Source organism: Anomalospiza imberbis, chromosome 8, assembly GCF_031753505.1.
Source record: "Anomalospiza imberbis isolate Cuckoo-Finch-1a 21T00152 chromosome 8, ASM3175350v1, whole genome shotgun sequence".
Lineage (NCBI taxonomy): Eukaryota > Metazoa > Chordata > Aves > Passeriformes > Viduidae > Anomalospiza > Anomalospiza imberbis.
The window spans coordinates 3,656,613-3,678,029 of record NC_089688.1 but is presented as its reverse complement, the minus strand read 5'-3'; the positions used below and the strand labels follow the sequence as shown (position 1 = coordinate 3,678,029).

At 48.1% G+C, this 21,417-nt stretch overlaps 1 protein-coding gene across 2 annotated transcripts in view; it reads right to left on the bottom strand.

The window, feature by feature from the left end:
• The window catches only part of PRKG1 (protein kinase cGMP-dependent 1), a 376,558-nt gene extending 355,487 nt beyond the window's left edge, over positions 1–21,071 (bottom strand). The window contains exon 1 of one of the 2 annotated variants that reach the window (XM_068197052.1): positions 20,998–21,071. Coding sequence is in view for 1 of the 2 variants with exons in the window: in XM_068197051.1 (XP_068053152.1) it covers positions 20,460–20,725 (266 nt within the window). In the remaining variant the exon portion in view is untranslated. Of the gene's footprint in view, positions 1–20,459; positions 20,815–20,997 lie in introns of those variants that run through there. The other variant, XM_068197051.1, reaches the window with a different exon arrangement.
• Positions 21,072–21,417: the final 346 nt, after the last annotated feature.

Genomic DNA, 21,417 nt, shown 5'->3' with positions numbered 1-21,417 from the left:
GGGGAGAAATCTCTTGGAAGTGATGCTGCTGCAAAGGCAAAATGTTCTGGGTCTGCTTCTCTGGTTGGGAAAGAAAGATCCCTGGGCTGGTACTGGTATTCTATATAATCACAGCATGGTTTGGGCTCAAAGGGATCTTAAATCTCAGCTAATACCACCCCTGCCATTCCAGGGACACCTTCCACTGTCCCAGGCTGCTCCAAGCCCTGTCCAACCTGGCCTTGGACACTGCCAGGGATCCAGGGGCAGCCACAGCTCCTCTGGGCACCCTGTGCCAGGGCCTGCCCACCCTCCCAGGGAACAATTCCTTCCCAATATCCCATCCATCCCTGCCCTCTGGCACTGGGAAGCCACTCCCCGTGTCCTGTCCCAAGTCTCTCCCTCTCTCTCCAGTAGCTCCTTCAGGCACTGCAAGGCCACAATTTGGCCCCACCAAAGCTTCTCCTCTCCAGGTGAACAATCCCAGCTGTCCCAGCAGAGCTGCTCCATCCCTCTGCTCATCCTGGTGCCTCCCCTGGGCTCTCTCCAGCAGCTCCAGGTCCCTCCTGTGCTGGCCCCAGGTGATTTCTCTGCAAGAACCGTTTGTGTTGCAGCTTTATCTCCTCTGGCCCAGGCAAGAGGGCCCTTTCCCCCTTCCCGAGTTTCTGCAATCCCAACACACAAAGCCCCACGTCCAAATCCATCTCCAGAGCCCCTGGCACAGGCGGAAGGACCAATACAAGGCACAAACCCTGCACTGTGCAGCAGGAGGGCAACACATTCCAGATCCCTGCACCCTGAGCAGGAGAGCAAACTCACAGCCTGCTTCCAAACTGTGGGAAATGGATTTGTAGAAAATTTTTAAAGCTTGACAAAAAGCTTACGTAGTGTGTATCTGTATGTAAACTTTGAGATAAGAAATGTTGACTTAGAAATGCCATAGAATGGGACAGACATTGCTGAGAGAGAAATGGAACTAAAAACAAGTTTTAAAAGGTTGCTTTGTAAAAAAGACTAGGTATTTTAGAAAAGTGGAATTATGAGAGATGCATTGTAGTGGGACTTAAGAGGGGTAATTTTAGATTATTTAAGTGTTTATAGTACGGTGTGGTTAAAATTGATAGGTTAAAAAACGTTTATAATGTCTTGAAATTAAGAAACAGTTGGCTTCTGATTGCTTCCAAACCACCCCTGTTCCTTTCCACACACACAAAAATCCCTTTGTTTTTGCTTTGCACCCGCTGTTTCCTTTTTTCCCCCTTTTGCTCCCCAGGCAGGGCTATCAGCAAGCACGGTCTGCAGCTGATGCTTTGGGCGTGGCGCGGCTCCTGTGCCACCTCCGCTCCCTTACACGGCCCGCAGCTCGGGCAGGCACAGCATTCCCCACATTCTCCGCTTTTTCCCTGCTTTTTGTCCCCGTTTCTCTCGGCAGCAGGGAACACAAACTCGAGGAGTAAGGCCGCCCTCTGCTGCCCTACGCCAAACATTGGGCAAGCGACACCACCACCAGGAAAACCCAACAAAACAGAACAGCTACCCAACAAAAAACACCCCCAAAGCGACCAAAATGCAAGATTAAAATAGTCATCGCATTAAAAAAAATAGCAATGCTATTGCTCAAGCCCAGCTTTAATGCATTAGTTTATTCGGTTTCTCTGCAAGGGGCTACCACAAGTTTTTAATCATAAGTTTTTCTCAAGTTACCCACTACAACTCCCTAAAAAGTGAATATGTGGCATCTTAAGGAGCTTATTTATATAAAAAAGGGCATTTATAAACCCACAGCACTGTCTGTAGGTCCCTCACAGCAATCAAACTCAGCCTGCTTCAGCTTAATATTCATTTTGCCCAATAAAGAAACTATTTTGGAGATGTAACTCTGCCTGCAAGCACCACATTTTTGGGTGGGTTCTCTTTACCATTCCTGTGGTATGGTAAATAATACCAGACTTAAATAATACCATCTCTTTGTTCCCCATCAAAGAGAGGCAAGCGATTGATCAGGTGTAAGCTGGAATCAATGGGTCAGTGCAATAATGGACATTACAGCATTGATTTGCACCCGTTCCTGGCTCAACTCCCAGCCACCCTGAGTGTGCACACAAAATTCAGGACACACAGACCCAAAACACCCCTGTTTCTTACTATTAATGACCACTCTGAAAAATGAAGGGGGCTTATTTCCTCTATACATGCCACATTTTTTGTCTCATGTCTTTGAATTTTAAATTATTCCAATTTTACATGTCTGGTTCTTTTTACTCTCCATTTATATTCCCTTGTAAACTCCCAGAAAAGTCAATTAAGTTTAAATAGCTCACGCTAATACCACAAATATTTCACTGCAATTGCAGTTAATCCATCACCTCCTCAAAACCCCACGACAAACCCTGACTTCCCAAACTGCTCTGATCTACAGATAAGGTCAAGTTTTGCAAGCAAACTCTGATTTTAAAGACCATTAATGCAATTTCCAAGCAGAATTGGTATTGATTGGGCAGCAGAACAGCAAATGCTGAGCATGGAGGCATAAATTATGGGAGAAAAAAAAATCCAGGAGCCACACTAGGATGGGGAACTTAAATAAATATGTTTTTGATCCCTCAAGATTCTCTATATTTTTGTAAGAGATACCCAGGACAGGAGGCAAATAAAGTTTGTAAAAGGCAAACCAAACCCAAGCAGATTAAATAATTCCAAAAAATAAATCAATCCTCAAGTGAAACCTCCCAGTACCCCATTCTTCAGTAGTATAAATCCCTACCAGGAGGTGAAATTGGAGGTGGGAATCCCAAATCCAAAATCCAGCCCATGGACGAGCCACGTTCTGCCATCTCCACTCTTCCAAACGAAGGTAAAACTATGGATTTTACCCCCTCACTTCTCCTATTTAAAGGTTTCACCAAATCCCTCACAGCTGGAGCAGGTTTGGAGCTCTTCAGTAGAGAATTCACCTCACCTGGGTAATTCCTTGATGAGGCAAAGCTCAGAGCAAACCCTTTCCATGTCAGCTTGGGAAAAGTCTCAGGCATTCCTTAAACTTCTCTCTCGTGAACCCAATTCCAGCAGGTTCTTCCAGTCCTTCACAGTGCAAAGCAATGCTTATAATCAACCCAAGAGCAGGGGGGAATGGGAATATTCTCCACTTGCAACTAAAATCTTTATTTCTTTTCACCAGAAAAGCCTTTAAACATGAACTCAAGTTTTGCTGGCCACTGAATGGCAAGTGATGTGTTTGCAAAATTAAGCTTTCCATTATTAGGACTTGTTTCATGATGCTAATGGATTTTAAATTTTTTTCTTTGATTTTTCTTCCTCTTCAGCAACACACAGCAAATAAAGAGACTGGCACATCACACTACTAAATCTGCAGAAACATCTTCAAGTCCTTGCAGAGAGCAGTGATTAAAGCTTTAAAAAATGTACCTGTTTCCCCCCTGAAGGAACAGAGAGCTGCTGGAACATAAATCCACCTGAATTAGAGCACAGCTCGTCTGCTGATCATTCAAACCATACAGTTTAACCCATCTCTTGTAACTGCAGCTTTAGTTTGTTTCATTTCATCTCATTTCTGTGCCTGAAAAATCACAGCAGCCCGGAGGATGAACTTAATTGCACCTCCAGCAAGCTGCACGGGTTAATTAACATAATTACTCATTCCTAGCCTGGTCATCTCCCTGCATTCATCTGCTGCACACCCAGCCTGAATAATTCAGCAGATATTCATTATTTATGGCCTGGAGCTCTTCAGAAGGAGGTGCTGGCACTCAGTGCCAGGATTGGACCTGTCAGGCAAAGCCAAGCCCTGCCCCACCAGGCCCAGCTCAGCTTTATCCCGGGCATCACAGCAGGGAAAATGGGAAGGGGCTGCATTTAGCCACCCAAAAAATCGTGTTTTAAACCTCCCCACATCCAGCACTTGATTTATCAGGCGTGAGTTTGTGGGCTCTAAGTTGGGCAATTTCTTGGGGGCTCCCCTGGCAGGGGAGACATTTCTGGAGTAGTTTTGTGTTAGGAATGAGAGATGCATTGGACTTTTTTGGTCTTTAGCTTCTGTTTATTGTTATTTTATCAAAACTTCAGCACGCTGTCTGCACCAGACTCTGCGTGCAGGAAAAACAGCACAAACATGGCTAACAATCTCTTGTTACAAGCCCTTTTAAGTCTAATCAAAAACTGAGCTACTCAATTAAGAAGTGACACCTAAATTATTTTTTTTCCTAACTTAATAACTGACCCTTAAAGACTTGCAATGTGGATTTTTTTTACTTAATTACAAGATACTACTGAAGAAGAAGAAAGAAACTCGAGACAACACTTTGTACCCTCTATCTTGTATTTATCTGTAACATACTAAAAATTTTAAAACCTCAATTTCTCACCCATGTAACATACTACAATCTCTACAATCTCTTTCACACTTTTGTAGTCTCTAGTTTACCTTGAGGCTTTGGGAGTTTTCTCCATGAATGAGGGTCAAAGTCAGTGCTCCCCTGAGGGTCAGGACACCCCAGAGCAGACAGAGAAATATTCCCAGTGCCCTGGGTTTCCACAATCAGGGATGCCAGTGACACCAAAGGAATCTGGGGTGGGGGGGAAATCACCTTTTCCTTTTGGTTCCTTGATGGAATGTGCTGGAAAGAAGAACAGGGCAAGGCACAGGCATCGCTCCTCTGTAATCTGTGCATGATTTGCTCTCCTGGCTGGGTGAGCGTTGGGTTTAGGCAGGGAGGGACCCTACAGCCATAAAATGGGCATTGGGACCTCCAAAAAATGGGGGTGTCACCTGTGCCCACTCCAGAAAAGCCAGGCTGGAGCTCTCCTCCTGCTGGGGAGAGCCTCTCCACCTCCATCCTCTGCTTTGGTGGGAAGAAACGGCCCCACACAAACCCAGAGGGTGTGTGGGAAATGGATTTGGAAAGAACTTTTAAAACTTAATAGATGTCAAGTGTTTAACATTTGATTGAAATGTTTAAATGGATTGAAAAGAACTTTTAAAACTTACGAGAAAGTTTATATAGTTTTGTAGATTGGTGTGTAATCACTAAGATAAGGTGTGTTGATTTAGGGAAGTTATAGAATAGAGATAACATTGTTGAGAGAGAGATTGAGCTAGGAACAAGTATTAGTAAGTTTTAAAACATAATTTTTTAAAAAGATTAAATATTTTAGAAAATTAAAATTGTGAAAGATGTATTTTAGTACAATTATGTAAAAAATATAAGTGATCAGTGTTAGAAGTAGTAGTGATATTGTGTGGTAAAAGTTAATAAGCTAAAAAACATTTATAAATAAGTTAGCTTTTGACAGAATGGTGGTGTTTTATATCTTTTGTGTTTTACCATTTATTGAGACTAATAATAGAATACAATCTTTTAAAACACCTCTCAGTTGCTTCATCTTTAGAATAGAATAGAGGTAACACTGTTGAGAGACTAAACTAGAAACAAGTTTCAACGAGTTTCAAAATATAGCCTTGCAAAAAGACTAAGAATTTTAGAAAATTAAAACTGTGAAAGATGCATTGTAGCAAGACCACAGTAAAAAAAATATAAGTGATTAGTGTTAGAAGTAATAGCAACACTGTGCAGCAAAAGCTAATAAGACAAAAATATTTATAAAGTGTTGTAACCAGGAAATAGGTTAGCTTCTGAGAGAATGGTGTTCTTCTTGTGTCTCACTATTCATCAAGACTAATAACAGAATAAAATCTTTTCAAACACCTCTCAGCTGCCCCATAAAAACTTAAAAAACCAACAAGGGTGAAGTTTGACGAGTGTGTGAGTAGGAAACCATGAACTCAAAGGACAAGACACAGCCAGAGGCCAAGAAGGAGCTGTAACTCCGGTGGCTAAGGCTGAACTGCTTTTTTGGAGTGCTAAAATCCCCCCTGTGGCTAAGGATGCAGCTGGAGATGGTGTTGAAGGAGGTAAACAAATACCTGGGAGCTGGTATTTGTCAAGGGCAGAAGGGGCTTATGGGAAAAAAAATAGAATAAAAATCTTATTTTACATTATAGCGATGCTATAATTGATTTGATGCTCAGTATTAAGGGGCATTTTTGGAGGGGCAGCAAAAGGCTTTACAAGAACTCGAAGATGGGTGCATTCATATGAAAAATGAGGCACCTACTTTGAACAAGGACAAATATCCAGGTGCACAAAATCCCTGGGAAAGGGGTGGCTCACCCACATCTCCACCTGCAGCTGCAGGTCAGCACTGCCACCTCCAGTGCCCATCACCACCCCAGCTGAGCAGATATATGCTCCAAAACCCCCAAACCACCCGGAGTTTTCCTCCCCAAGTGTGTTTATCCCCAAATCTTCCCCCTCTGCAGTCCCTGCTGCCACCCCACGTCCCCTCCAGCCCCAAAGAGCTGTGCCAAGACATTTTCCACAGCCAAGCCCTGCATGCCAGCACACAGGAGAGGCTGCTCCCCACCTCCCCGCTGGGCTTGGGGGTTTGGCAGCTTCCCCCCAGGAATCCTACCCGATAAAAGTGGGAACAGGGCAGTCTTTCAGCCGGCTCCATGGGCAGCTCCAGGAGGGTGCTGTGGTTACCCACAGGGCAGCACCGCCGTGCACAGCCCTTATTGAAACCTCCTGCATGAAAATCTCTGCTCTGTGGGGCCCTTCAGCAGGGCAGAGGGTGGCGAGGCAGAGCTGAAAGCGTTTTTTCATTCCCAGGAAAGCCAGGGGGCTCTGCAGCTTTTCCCTCCCTCTGGCATCAGTTTTTTGGGAGGTTTTTTTAACCACTTCCCAGCATTAAGCTGAGGGTTATCCCCCTGCTGGGCTATGCTTTTTTCCTGGCTCAGAGATGGGACAACTGAGAGGTGTTTTAAAAACTTTTATTCCATTTTCAGTTTCATGTGAAGGGTGAGACAATACAGATGTTATAATTCACACCATCACAAACAGAGGTCAACTATTTTCTAATTACAATACACTATAAGCATTTTTTAGCTTATTAGTTTTTGCCACACTAGGTTATAAATGCTTTAAAACTGATCATCTAAAATTACTCCTCATGGGTATTACTACAATACATTTTTCATAGTTCTATTTCTCTAAAACATCTACTCTTTTTTACAAAACCATCCTTTAAAACTTATTTCTAATTCTATTTCTCTCTTAACCATATCTATCTTACTCTATAACATTTCTAAGTCAATATTTGTTATCTCAAAATTTATATACAAATACACACTATGTGAACCTTCGATCAAACTCTAAGAATTTTCTATAAATTTATTTCCCACAGCATTTTCGCAGGGTTTTACCCCAAGACATGGCTCTGCTGCTGCCTTAAGTATCAAATATTTCCAGCCATGTGGAAGATAAAGCTGAAATATTCCAGTGTTAAAGCTGCACTTTCCTCCCAGATCTCCTTTCCCTCCCAGAAGCCATGGCCAGGAGGGAGGTGGCATAAAGTCCATCTGTCAGCTCAGCCTTACACTGAATTTCCATTAATGCTCTGACCAGACCCAATCCAGCCCTGGCTCTCCCACATGGTACCAAACCCTTTCTTTTCTTGCACCACTAACTCTTTTGAACTGAAAAATTAGGGAGAAGTTGGCATTGCAAAAAAAAAAGCAGAAGAAATAGCCCAGGTTTGACAGTTCTTATACCATCGGGCCGGGGTTTTTAGGGCCGGGTGGTTCATGGTCCACAGAGAATCCCAAAGGTTGGCAAACCCCTCTGAGCTCGAGTCCAAGCATTCCCCAGCACTGATAAGGACACCTCCAACCTATGTCCCCAACTGCCACATCCACAGTTTTGGAACACTCACAGAATTCCAGAATTCACAGAATCCCAGAATCACTGGGTTGGTTGGGTTGGAAGAGACCTCCAAGATCATCCAGTCCAACCCAGCCCCAACACCTCAACTGAACCCTGGCACCCAGTGCCACATCCAGTCTGTTTTTAAACACACCCAGGGATGGTGACTCCACCACCTCCCTGGGCAGCCATTCCAGAACTTTATCACCCTTTCTGTAAAAAAACTGTCTCCTAATATCCAACCCGTATTTCCCTTGGTGCAGCTTGAGGCTGTGTCCTCTGGTTCTGTCAGTGCTGCCTGGAGAAAGAGCCCAACCCCAGCTGAGCACAGCCACCTTTCAGGGAGTTGTGGAGAGTGACAAGGTCACCTCTGGGTCTCCTTTTCTCCAGGCTGAGCACCCCCAGCTCCCTCAGTGGTTCCTCACAGGGTTTGTGTTCCCAGCCCCTCTCCAGCCTCGTTGCCTCCTCTGGACGCGCTCCAGCGTCTCAACGTCCTTCCCAAACTGAGGGGCCAGACCTGGACACAGCACTCGAGGTGTGGCCTCACCAGTGCTGAGTACAGGGGCAGAGAGACCTCCCTGCTCCTCCTGGCCACACCATTCCTGATCCAGGCCAGGAGCCATTGGCCTTCTTGGCCACCAGGGCACATTCCCAGGGCTGTGACTCCACCACTTTCCTGAGCAGCCCCTTCCAAGGGCTGACCACCCTTTTGATGAAGGAATTTCCTCTGATATCCCATCAAAACCCCCTCTGGAGCAACTTGAGGTAATTTCTTCATCCTGTCCCTATTCCCCGGGAGCAGAACCTGAAGCCCCTGGCTGCCCCTCCTGTCAGGGAGCTGTGGAGAGCAATAAAATTCCACACAGGGCTTGATCGTACTGGGGAGATGCCAAAGCTCCAAGTCCCAAAAAACCTGCACCACTCCTCATTTCCAGCCTGAATTTCCCTCCAGTGCTCCTGAATGAGAAGCCCACTTAAAAAGACAAATCTGTGTTTAACCTCCAGGACACTTGTATTGGCTGGAGACCAGTAAATTCTCATTTCTTTGAGTGTCCAGGCCTGTTTCATCAGCCTGATAACCACAGTCACTACCCTGGGTATGGCTGGGGATGTGTACGAGTGGAAAGCGGATTTGGGAAGGCAAAAGTGAGCGAGGACCTCGAGGTTTTAAAGATCAGCCAATAATGGGATGACATTTCCTTTCTCCAGGAACATTTCTTTGTAATGAAAGCGATGCCTGAGCACGTCAAACTGGCCTGTAATTATCCCATTATGCTCATGTCGGGTCTGAAGGCTAAACCGAGATAATGTCAGTGGAAAATGCTTCCCCCACACTGGGAAATCATTCCCTCCATGGTTTCATTAGGGAAATATCAGGCTCAAGCAGCTTTTGCTGTGAGCAGGAGCAGCCTGAAACAGCACCTCAGCTTTTCCCTCCAATCCTGCTCCTTAAATCTGCCCTTTAGGATGTGGATTGGGGAGAGAACCACTTGGGATTGGACCAGCAGAGAGAAAAGGGCAGAAGAAATCTCACGAGAACATCCTTATGTTCTCAGCAAGAGACTCGTGGCAATCCTGGTGTTCTCCAGGCCAAAAACCACCCCTGTTCCCAGGACCAGGCAGCTCAGACTGAGATAAATAAAATTAAAAATAAAATAAAATAAAATTTAAAATAAAATAAAATAAAATAGGCATTTTGTATAATTAAATGGAAGTGTTAGATCAGCTTGGCCAAGGCAGCATGGGCTGGAAAGAAAAACCTCCAGCCCATCAACATCACACTACAATTGCCCAAATCCCACTTCATTCCCATTAGTTGAAGGGGACAGGAAGAGTCACATGATGGGGCAGTAAACTGATGGTCACAGCTGCCTTAGGAAGGAAAATACTAGGCAAGTCCCTGGATAAAATATGATCTTATGGGTCAGTACCTGAACAGATAATACCTAAAGCAGGAATATGGACAGCCAAAATCCTGGAAAATAGAGTGGTTCAGGTCCTTGCACACTGGGGTTTTTAATTTTCAACGGAAGGTGTGCCAGAGGGTCACTGAGCTCTGGAATAAAAACAAACACATTTTGGAGAGCCAGAGGAAGGCGAACACTCCACCAGGATTTTAGCGGGTAAATGAAATCTCCCAGGTAATTGTGTCAGCCTGACAGCAAACCCTGCACGTCCTTTGGGATGTTCGAGCCTCCATTTAATCGTTGGAAAAATTAAGGCAGACAACAATGCCAATCCATAGGATCTTATGGAAAACAGATATATCGTGGAACGAGCTTAGCAAGTTTTATTAAAGCACCTCCAAATTGGGCTGGAAAAAACATTTGCAGCCATGCAATGCAATTAAAAGGCTGCTGTGAAGTGGCTGAGTCACAAACTCAGCCCTTGGGAGCATCTCCAGCTCCAGGGGATCTTATCCTGGCGCAGGAAGGGTTAAAAGCGAGGGAAAGGCGCTTGGGAGAGGCGTGGGAAGGACAGCAAACAGCCAGGGCAGCAGGAGCAGCTGGGCCGGGATCAGGAGACAGATCCAGGCTGGAAATGTGGAAGCAATATCGAAGGCAGAGCAATTAGGGCAATTAATCTGCCCTGCAGCTCGCGGGGCAGGGCTTTGAGCCGGGATGGGACGGGGGGATTTTATTAATGACAGAAACGCACCCGTGGAAACAAAACCTCCACGGAGGCCAGGGGCTCCTCTGCAAACGGGGCTGGATGAGCAAAGCCGGCCCTGCTGACCCCCCGGGATTCCCACTCAGGAGCTGGAGCCCTTCCCATTCCTCCTGTGCCGCCCAGCATCTCCCAGCCCCGCCAGAAGGGCTCCACAAATGCGACTTTAAATCCCCTTCCCCAAGTCAGGGTTACACTGCGGGCTGGAATAGGGATGCAGGGATTTATCAGCTCCCTGTTCTCCCTCCTGATGTGAGCACCATGAGCTCAACACCCACGCAAGGAGCTGCTGCTTCCAGTTCCCAGGGAACCACAGGCTGGGAGCAGGGTCAGGAAAGGAGTCACTGTGGGGGAAACCAGCTCCAGGGGACGTTTTCATCTGCTGCCTGGGCAGGAGCCACCACAGAAACGCTGGCTGGGGAGATTCGTGACATCATTCCATGGGAAGCTTCCCCCTGTGTTTCCCATTTGGTTTAAAGCCTTTAAAAGAGGGTTGATTTTTAGCTACTGCATATTTGGCAGCAAAAGAGGAGAAGGAGAAGGAGGAGAAGGAGGAGAAGGAGAAGGAGGAGAAGGAGGAGAAAGAGAAGGAGGAGAAGGAGAAGGAGAAGGAGGAGGAGGAGGAGGAGGAGGAGGAGGAGGAGGAGGAGGAGGAGGAGGAGGAGGAGGAGGAGGAGGAGGAGGAGGAGAAGGAGAAGGAGGAGAAGGAGAAGGAGGAGAAGGAGAAGGAGGAGAAGGAGAAGGAGAAGGAGGAGAAGGAGGAGAAGGAGAAGGAGAAGGAGAAGGAGAAGGAGAAGGAGAAGGAGAAGGAGAAAGAAGGAGAAGGAGAAGGAGAAGGAGAAGGAGAAGGAGAAGGAGAAGGAGAAGGAGAAGGAGAAGGAGAAGGAGAAGGAGAAGGAGAAGGAGAAGGAGAAGGAGAAGGAGAAGGAAGGCTCCCCAAAACAGAAATCAACCAGCCCAACATAAAAGATGGGATCTCTGTTTTTAATCTCAGAGTAGAAACTACAATTTAGGGGTCAACCCAGCCAAAAATGTGCAAGAGACAATGAGCAGCGGCAGCAGGAACTAGAAGTGTGAGACACAACTGTCCCAAAATCAAATGGTCTCTGCAACTGATGCTTTAGGACGGATTTGCCTGCACACACTCAGGAGACATAAATCAGACACCAAAATTTCCCTAAAACCAGCCTTCAGTTGATCCACAGCACCACTTCCACTTTTTTTTTTTTTTTTGCCTTTCTGCCTCCAAACATGTGGAATAACGGAGTAAAAAATTTTAATATTCATAATACCCACACCAGCTCAACCTATATTTTCCAGCATCTTCCCACAGAAGAACAAGTTTCTGGTTGAAGTTGCCACGAGCATTCTCCTATCAAAAGATAAAACACTTTGAAATTCTTTTTTTTTCAGGTGATTATTTTAGAGGGAGGGATAAATTTCAATCCAGTTTCAAGTCTCTGTGCCCCAGCAGAGCTGAGAAATGTAGGGAAGAAGATTTAAAGTGTCAGGGTTTCTGCAGGGGAGACCAGCTGCTCTGGTCTGTGCTTCCCAACAGGCATTGCAGCCTTTTTTTTCCCTGGATGTTTTTTTCCCTGGATGGGACATGGGATAATAAACCTGCAGATCAAAGTGAGAAACGTGCTCCTGGCAGGGAGAGCCCAGCCTTGCATTATGGGATGAAAGGGAAAGCAGAGATTTCACCCTTTACTTGACACAGATTTCATAAAGCAGCATGAAAATCAATGGGGGGAGGAAAAAAAAAAACCAACCCACAACCACCACTTTTTATGCTGCTTTCATTTTAGTATTTTAGTTTTTTAAATACTGAACAGTTCTTTCCTGAACTACAGAGCAGACAGAAATAAAGTAGCGAACGAGGGGGCTGCTGTCTGTTGATAAAATACGCTCTCAGTGCCATTCCATGAAAATTTTCCCTCCAAGAGCTGATTTGGGGATTTTTTTCCTGCCTCCATGCAGGCTGAAGTGGCATCAGAAATGCCCCCAAGACTTTGTGAAAAGGGTAAACATCAAATGCAGAAAAAGCAGAATCCCTGACTGGTTTGGGTGGGCTGGCAGATGGGCAGCAAAACCACCTTGCAGATACACCCCTGGTATTAAAATAAATATAAAAATTTATATTTTATGTACATTCTCCCAGATGAAGCAATTTCCTTGTGTATTTCCCACCTTCCCAGAGAGCTCCTTCCCAGATTTTCTCCACTCTGCCTTTCCAAACCTTCAGAACCTTTCTGCATTTCTACAAGCATGGATTTATTTTCTTTTGAATGTCAAAAAAAAAAAAAAAAAACCCAACCCATGGGCTGGAGCGAGGGGGGACACTGGATGTATTTATTCCTTCCAGCTTCCTGATTTTTTTTTTTTTAAGATCCATTTTTAAGGGACTGCTTCCTGCTATTCCCACCAATTCCAGGCCTTAAAAGTTGAATTTCGGCTATAATTGCAAGCATCAAAATTCTGTGTTGAGCCACTCGGAAGATTTGGGTGTAGCTCTTTGGGGACTCAAGGAATTATTCCCAGTTTTCCTTCCCACTTCCACACACCACAGGAAAGATAATACAGAGCCAGGTCCTCAGAAATTGATGGATTAAAGAGCTTAAAAAAGTTAAAATATTTACAATACAGTGCAGATACAAAAATGGAAAGTGGAATTCTGAGATTTAGGATCTGATCTACAAACAGGTCAATAGAATTTCTTTTTTTTCCAAGCAGAATTTTCATACTAATTGGTCATTTAAAATCTTGGTGGTGATTTTTTACCTGGGAGGATTTTATAGAATCTCCCAAAAAAGAGCAAAATGCAAATGAAAACAACTCAAAATTCCCATCCTGCTGTGCTTGCTGCAATCAATCATCAATCACAACCTCCTTTAGTGCAAACTTCACGCCAGAAACCCCAAATACTAAGATATTTCTCCTGAACCTGCTTCCTACCGGCACAGTTTCCTTCTGGGTATTTTATATTAAATAATTATTTGTTTTCTCCCCCTGTAGCTGCTGTTTTGAGTTTCCATCACCCCACCTGTCATTAATTTACTGCCATGAGGTGGATGTTTTCACCCCATTTTACACCTTAAAATACTTCAAAACCAGGAATCACCAAGAAAATCACTGCCAAATCTATTTACACTCCTCGGAGTCAAACTGAAGAGATTTGATCCCATTACTGGAGAGCTTTTCCCCCTCTCCTGTAGCAATTCCCACAACATTCAGGCTCAGCCTCCAGCATGAACTAAATCCAAAAAATGGAATTTGAAATTTAAAATTATCTCAATCCTTTATCCCTGTGGATCCCCAGGATCATCCCAGCTTCTGCCACCACCCATGGGCCTGAGCTCTGCCTCCCTCCCCCCTTTTTTAGCATCTTCTGCCTCATTTGTGACAACAGGGTTTAATTACTAATGGAACAAAAATGCTCTGAGAACACCCATGAGCAGGACACAGCAAAAAGATCTCTTTGAAAAAAAAGCAATCCTCATCTTTTCCACTCAGGAGGTCACGGCAGAGGGGAAAGCTCTTCAGGAAGCCCCTTGCCAAAGCTCTGTCAGAGATTTTCCAGGACCTGCAGCAGCTCCACAACCAAGTGGAAACCTTGGGAAGGCTTTTTCCTGAAGTTTCTCATTAGGAAAGAGGCACTCTGAGTTTCATTTTAGTCCCTTCTATCCCATTTTACTCGGATAAGATTTCATCACCCAGGAGGATTTTTGCTGGAGAATTACCTTTTCCATCCTGAGGGACGATTGTGACAAAAATGACAGAACATTTCTGACAAAAGTGATACAAAAATTCTGAAAAAAGTGACTTCAAAAAACCTGACAGAAATTATAAAAGAGGCCAACTGAAGAGTGAGTGAGGCCAAGCAGTTTTACACCACCACATCCACGGGCCACTTTTAAAAAAGCAGCAGCGAGAGGAACACAGGACCCTTTTTCTCCTCCAAACCAAGAGAGGTCCACAAGCTGCTGCAGAAAAACAACACAATCCCAACTCCCAGCTCGTTGTATTTTTATAAATCCACTCACACCAAAGATCCAGGAGGGAAAAGCAGTTTCTGGTGGCCTTGCCTGGGAGCACAGCTGAGGTTTAGAGCCCACATGTAACCAGGTTTCCAGGGATTGGGAAGCAGAGCTCCAGGCAGAGGGAAGGTGGGGGACATGGAGATCTGGCAGCTGCCCTGAAATCTCTGGGCCTGTGGTTTGGTGCCCCAAGGGAGGCTCCAAAAACCTCCTGACTTGAGGCATTTAAAAATAGGCTGAAGGAAGAATTTGGGATGACGCCGCTGGGACGGAGCCTGCGTCAGCCAGGGATGGGCACTGCCTCATTCCCTTGGCAGGAGTGTGCCCTTCCTCAGGGCAGACCTGAGAAACACACAGCAAAGATTCCAAGTTTGCATCCCAAACCATGCAGAAAAATGATAATTTTTATAATTAAAAAAAAAAAAAAATCCTGTCATCTCGCCCTTCCTTTCTTCACCAGGACCAGGGATCACGTTGAATAATCGATTTTTTTTTTTAATTTCACATGTTTATATGTAAATTAATCGGATTTTTTTTTTCATTTCAGATGTTTGTATATAAATGAATACCTGTTTTGTACTATTTTTGGAAAGGCAAGCTGGGTTTAGCTGCTCTTGCTATGCTGCCCTGGCCCATGAGGAAGCACCGAAGGGATACGATGGAAACGGTGGATTGGGTGACCAGGGCTGCTGGTGACAGACAGACAGACAGACAGACAGACAGACGCCAGGCTGTACCCAGTGGAAAGGCACCATTTGATGCCCTCTGGGAGCCAAATTTCCCCCCATCCTGGCTCGATTTTCAAGTCTCCTGTAAACCAAAGGGAAGTGATGCCCAGGGAGAGGGGGGGAGCAGTGAGTTCAGCCCATTAAAAATTAAAAGACAGGAAATTATTTCCATTGATTAACCATAAACATTTGCTTCCCTCCCTTTCTAAAACCCTTCTGTGCTTACTTGTCTGACCTTGGACTTCTCGAGGGGCTGATGTCACACCTCTCCCTGCAGTGACAACTCACTTTGTCCCCCCCATCTTCACTCCACTGCTTCATGCCACAGGTTGCTCCATCCAAATGAGCAGAGAGGACCAAGCAAAGAGTCCATCTCCCACTTCCATCACTCTCTTTGGAATATTTTCCAGCTCTCCCCAAATTTAAGCAACCCTGTCAGACTTCTCTCTGTATTTCCCTCCCTTGGAGCAGCCACGCTCTCCCAACACAACAAGCAATGAGGACAATGTTAATTCCTCCTCTGCCAATGTAATTCCAGCTAATAAAATCCTTCTGATCTTTGGTGGGGATCACCCAGGGATGAAGCATCCAAGGAATTTGCTGTTGCAGTGCATCAGGAGAGGATGGGACCAGAGTGGGGACGGGTAAATGAGGAAGAGAGGCGTTTTTAGAGTCGTAATTAATGGCAAAATCACTGCTACCCTTCCTCTGAGCTTTACAAAGCAATGCTGATCCTTACAGAGAGAAACAGCAGCCTCAGATCCAGCCAAAGCTCCCTGTTTGAACTGTTTCAGGCACAGCTGCTGAGTGGTGTCAAACATTGCACGAGGACAGTCCTAAACTGTCCTTCCTCAGCTTAAAGGCTGAAGTGTCACACACAGGCAGCAGGTCACGCACTGGTCTCCCACCAGCAAAAAAATGAGGCAAAAGCTCCTTTTCCAGGCTGGCCAGGCCCTGAGGGAGGGTGGTTCCAGGTAGTGGGGAAGCAGCTGGGTTGTTTTTCACGGGCAGGCTGAGCGCAGGATCGATATCGCTTTAGTGGCTGGCAGCTGATGAGATCATGGCTAAATTAACGCAGGCGGGCAGTTCACTTCCCAGAAAGGGGCTGAGGGGGAAGGACAGGGCTCCAGGGAGGGGGAAGATCCCCCTTGCCATGCTCAGGGGGTTGGAGGCCATCAACAGAGCAGCTCCAGGGTGGTGATGTGAGACAGAAGCGTAATGGAGCAGGGGGGGGAAGTGATGGAGAATTACAGGGCTGTGCAGGACACCTCTGCTTCAGCCTGGAGCAGCCCCAGTCCAGCTTTGAAGGTGACTTGGCCTTGAGTTTTGGACTGGAGACCTCCCAGGCTGCCCAGTTTTTACCCCGGGCATGGCTGGTCCTGGCCTAAGCAATACCCAGACCCCAGAGATGGATTGGTCCTGCCATGGCCATCAGCAAGCACCAGCTTATCCCGATAATGAGCAATCCCTTTATGCTTTTGCTGCATAAAGTCAAGAGGATCCACTAAAATCCTTCATCCGCAGTACCACCCAAAGCCTTTAATCCTGAGTTTTAACACCTTGGGTGAACACACACCCTCACCAAAGCATCCCCCAACACCTCAGAGAAGGTGGAAGCAGGAGAAACAAGGATTCATGCCTGATTTTACCTGGAAAACCACAGGCAGCCGGACTGGTTCAGGACTGGGAGGCTGAAACCACAATACACCCCAATACCTCGCCTTAAATGTTAGACCCCACTGCCATCTTGTGGCAAATGCTTCCTGAAATAAAGTTAAAAAGGGGGAAATCCATTAAAAAGTTGCAGAAAAAGTTAAGGAGCCAAGAAGGACAGGCAAATTACCAGGAACAGAGTGGGGAAACTCATCTGTCTTAAATGATGAGGGCTGAGGCTGAGCCTATAGCACTGTGTCAGACTGAAACAGGCATGGAAAAGGCCAGGGATGGCACTGTCAGAGCTGGATTTGGGGAGCTGAGGATATAACCACACACAAAACGTGGAATTGCCTGCAGGGCCAGGGCTTCAGCAAAGATTCAGTTGCTATTCTGAAAATACTCCAGAGTTCCCAAAGTCATTTTGTGGTTTGAAGGAGGCTTCTCACCCCAAATAAGCAGGATTTAGCTAGAATTAGACATTGCACCTCAGAACTAAGGCAGGCAGCAGCTGGAATTTCCTGGGAGGATGATCTGGAGGTGGGATTGGGGATCCATCACTCTCAGGGCACAGAGCACCTCTGGGTGCAGGGACAGGCAGGGCCGATCCAGCTCTTAGTCCTGGCTTTGCCACACCTCAGCATTTACTTTTTTGCATCACTGATCATCTGCAGTGCTTTTGCTTAGCAACTGGGCATCACTTTAGCAAAGTGCCTGGATTGCTGCATTATCCATGGATGGCTCCCACCCGCCAGGAGAAACAGGAACAAACTGGCTTTCCCTCTTTGTGTTGCCATAAGGGACTGGCAGGTGCTGGAACAGACAGCCCCGAGCCTCGTGTGATCCGAAACACTCACTGGCTGGGGGTGAAAGTGAGTCAAAACTCACTGACCAGAAAGAAATGAAGGAATCATTTACAGGAAGTGCGGCTTCGCTCTCAACTCAAATCTCTGCTGGCAGGAACGGATCAAGGAACAACAGGGAGGAATTATTTTGAAGACAGGCACGGAAAGCAGCTATTTTGAAAGAAAATCTAATTTACAGATTGGATATAGATACATGGATAGCTCTATGCACCTGGCCAGCTACACAGCAATGTTTTCTGCCATTAAAATTTATATTTCTATGTTATCAGAAGGAACAACAGTACAAAACCACACTTCCAGACCAAAGATAACACATCCTTCACCACCTTTCTGTTTACACATCCCTGTTCTTTGGATCTCTGCAAGCCTTTTCAACTCTGCCCTTGCTGCACGTGACAGGAGTGCATTACAAGAGGCACAACATATTTAAACCAACTGCATTCTCCACTTTCAGCTGGGATTTATCCTTCTTTGAGTTCCTGTCATCCCATAGTTTGCTGCTTTCAACTCCTTGATAGTTTTATATGTCGGTGTATATTACACACAATAAACAAATCCAAGTATATTGTGAAATAACTACATCTTCAGAGGTGGAAAAGTGCTTGGAAGTTGATCCCAGGTAAAAAAGTTTCTTTTTTGGCATTCAACGGAAAACAAACGGGCCTGAAGATCCCCTTGGGGGTTTTATGGTCTGGAAGTTGCCTGTGGGATTTGGAAAAGAGGTGTTCCCCATCCTCAGCCTCAGGGACGAGGGACGGAGAGCTGGGAGCTGCTGCTGTCGCTGGGGCACGCGCAGGAGGCTGCTGGAGCTGCATGAGCTGCCCCATAAATAAATCAGCCGAGTGCTGTCAGCAGTTCTGAGATGCCAGAGGCAGAGAAAGCCCCGGGGACACTGAGGGGAGCTGGCACCAGCCAGAGCCATCCCTGCCTCCGGCCGGCATCGGGAGCGGGGAAAGCTCGTCATGCTCTTGGCACAGGCCTCTGCAGCACAGCCCCGTGCTCCCTGAGCCCAGGACAGCACCCTGGAGCCGGATCAAGGACCCACACACTGCCCATTGAAAAAACACCTCGATCTAGCCCGTGGTGGGGAGGGATCTGGGGGGAAAACGGGGGAAAAAGGGAGCTTGTGGGTGCAGCACGCTCAGCACACCATGGAGCCGCCCGCCGCTCTCCCAGCAACGAGATGGGAGAAGAATTAAGCAGAATTAAAGGAAGAATTAAGAATTAAAACCCAAAAGCAATCCCAGACTGGCTTGGTTACCATTGTCATGGCTACCACAAGCAGGGCTGAGGCATGGGGGACGCCAAGGGATGGAGTTCCAGCCTGGAACTGCCCGCAGGCCCCACCAGGAGTTTTTCCTGCCCGCTGAAACATCACCTGAGGATGATGGGAATGATGCAGGATGGGACAAACGACCTTCACTGCATCACATGGACACAGCTTTTCCTGCGCTGGCCTGCCAACCCAAACTGGGAACAGCACGGGGATGCCTCAGGCCGGGACTAAACCTGGCTGGAGCTGTGAGCAGGTTTAACAACTTCTAAACAAGTGATTACCCAGGGTGGGGACACTGGGTCCCTGCCCTCACCACAGGTGCCGGGTCACTGTCACCTTCCTGAGGCTCGGGATGATCATTGCCTCCAAAAAAACCAACAGCAAAAGGAAAAGTTGGACGTGGTTTCTCCTCCACCCACAACACCTAGCCTCTGCCTTGGTGCACAGGGATGTGCTGCCCCAGGGAAGGACAAACGGACACGCTCAGCTCGCACTCACACACCTCCCTGGGCACAGCAGCTTGCTTTATTAAAGCACCACAGGCAGGGAAAAGAATAACACTGAATTTAAAAAGCCCAAAGCCGAGTGCTCCTCGTTTGAGCAATAGTCTCGTAACAAGGGGCAGGGCACAGAGAGGAGGAAAGGGCTGGAGTTTGGTCGGGGCACATCTGGGGAGAGCTGTGGATTCACACCCACACACAGATCCCGTCGGGAATGGCTCTGCTGAAACAAATCGCTCCGCACAGGGGGCACGGGACCGTGCCTTGCTCGAGAAGCACCGGCCACGGCTTCTGCCCAGAGCAGGGTCACCACCGTGGTCACACACAACTTCTCCACCACACCAAGCTCCCCAGTTTTCCCTCATGTATGGAAGAAGGACAACCCCCAAGACCCCGGGGTGAGTGATGCAGTCCCCATGCTCCCGGAAAAAACCTCTCCGTGGATGCCTGGCAGCGGCACAGGGAAACAGAATCATTAACGTGGGAAAAGCTCTTCAGGATCAGCGAGTCCCACCGGGATAACAGGAGGCAAAGCACGGCTGGAGCAGCGTGGGCTCGTTTTGGGGGAGAACGGGGTGGGGAAAGCGGGGGTCGGGGCGAGGTGTAGCACCTGTCCCGGGAACGGGGGTGCTGGCGGCTCTCGAGCAGCCACCGAACAACTTCCCGGCCCCGCCGCAAACTTTTCCCAGCGCCGGGGAGGCACCGCCGCCCCCCCGCGCTCCGGCCGAGCATCCCCCGGGAGCCGCAGCGGAGCCGCGGCGGGGAAGGGAAGAGCGAAGCCAGGGAGGGAGGGAGGGAGGGAGGTCCGGGCTGTCCGATCCGCCGCAGGGCTCCTTCCCGGCGGCTCGGAGCCGCTCCACGCCCCGGGCACGGTCCGTGCCGGCGATGCCAGGCGGGGGGACGCGATGTCCCGGCTAACCCGCTCGGGAACGGGGCTGGCGGGAGCGGGGAGAAAGGGGTGCGTGCCATCCCTACCTCTCGGCCTTGGTGAACTTGCGGAAAGCCTGGCGGAGGTCGTGGAAGGAGCGGTAGGTCTGCGGCTCGGCCGAGATGCCCTGCGCCCGGGTGGTGCGGGGCCCGATGTGCGGGCTGGGGGCCGGCAGCACGGACTGGCATTTGTGCAGCCGCCGCCGCAGCTCCTGGATCTCCTCGTCCTTCTCCCCCAGGCGCCGCTCCAGCTCCTTGATCCGCTCCTCCTTCAGCAGCAGCAGCTTGGTGAAGTCCCCTTCCAGCTCGGTCATTTTGGGGCTGCCGGGCCGGTCCCGCTCTCACGGAGCGGCTCCCGGGCAGCGGCAGGGGCGGGGAGCGGCTGCGCCCGCCCCGGCTCAGGGCAGCGGCCCCGGCATCGCCCCGCGCCCGCCGGCCAGCGCCGAGCCGGCCCCGGGGCGAGCGGAAACCGCCCCGAAAACAGCGGCGAACAAGGCAAAGGCGGCGGGGAAAAAAGGACCAGAAAAGGGGAAAGAGCTCTTGTGCCACTCTGCGAGGCTGGGATCCTGGAAATAGCAACAATTACCATGTGATCGCAGGGTGACGCAGCTCCTTGTAACTGGAGCCGAAGACTTGGGATTCAAACAAGATCACTTCATAAATATTAAATTGCCTCCTGCTAATGAGCCACGTGGAGCCGCCCCTCGGCCCACCCGGCCCGGCCCCCCGGGAGCTCAGCATCCCACCTCTCTCCTCACCCCACGTTCCAGGCTGCGTTACCCTCAGCACTCCCCTCTTGGTCCCTCCTGGGTACCCACCCTTGGCACCTGGGCACCTCGCACGCCTCTCTCCATCCTTGCCTGCCCAGATTATCCCGTGTACCTCATGGCTGGGGGACCGCTCATCCCACCCAGCATCCCTCCCCATCCTCTCGGGTACCTGCATCCCTCCCCATCCAGGACTCCACACCCCTTCCCACCAGGTTTCCTGCTCCCTGCCCTCCAGG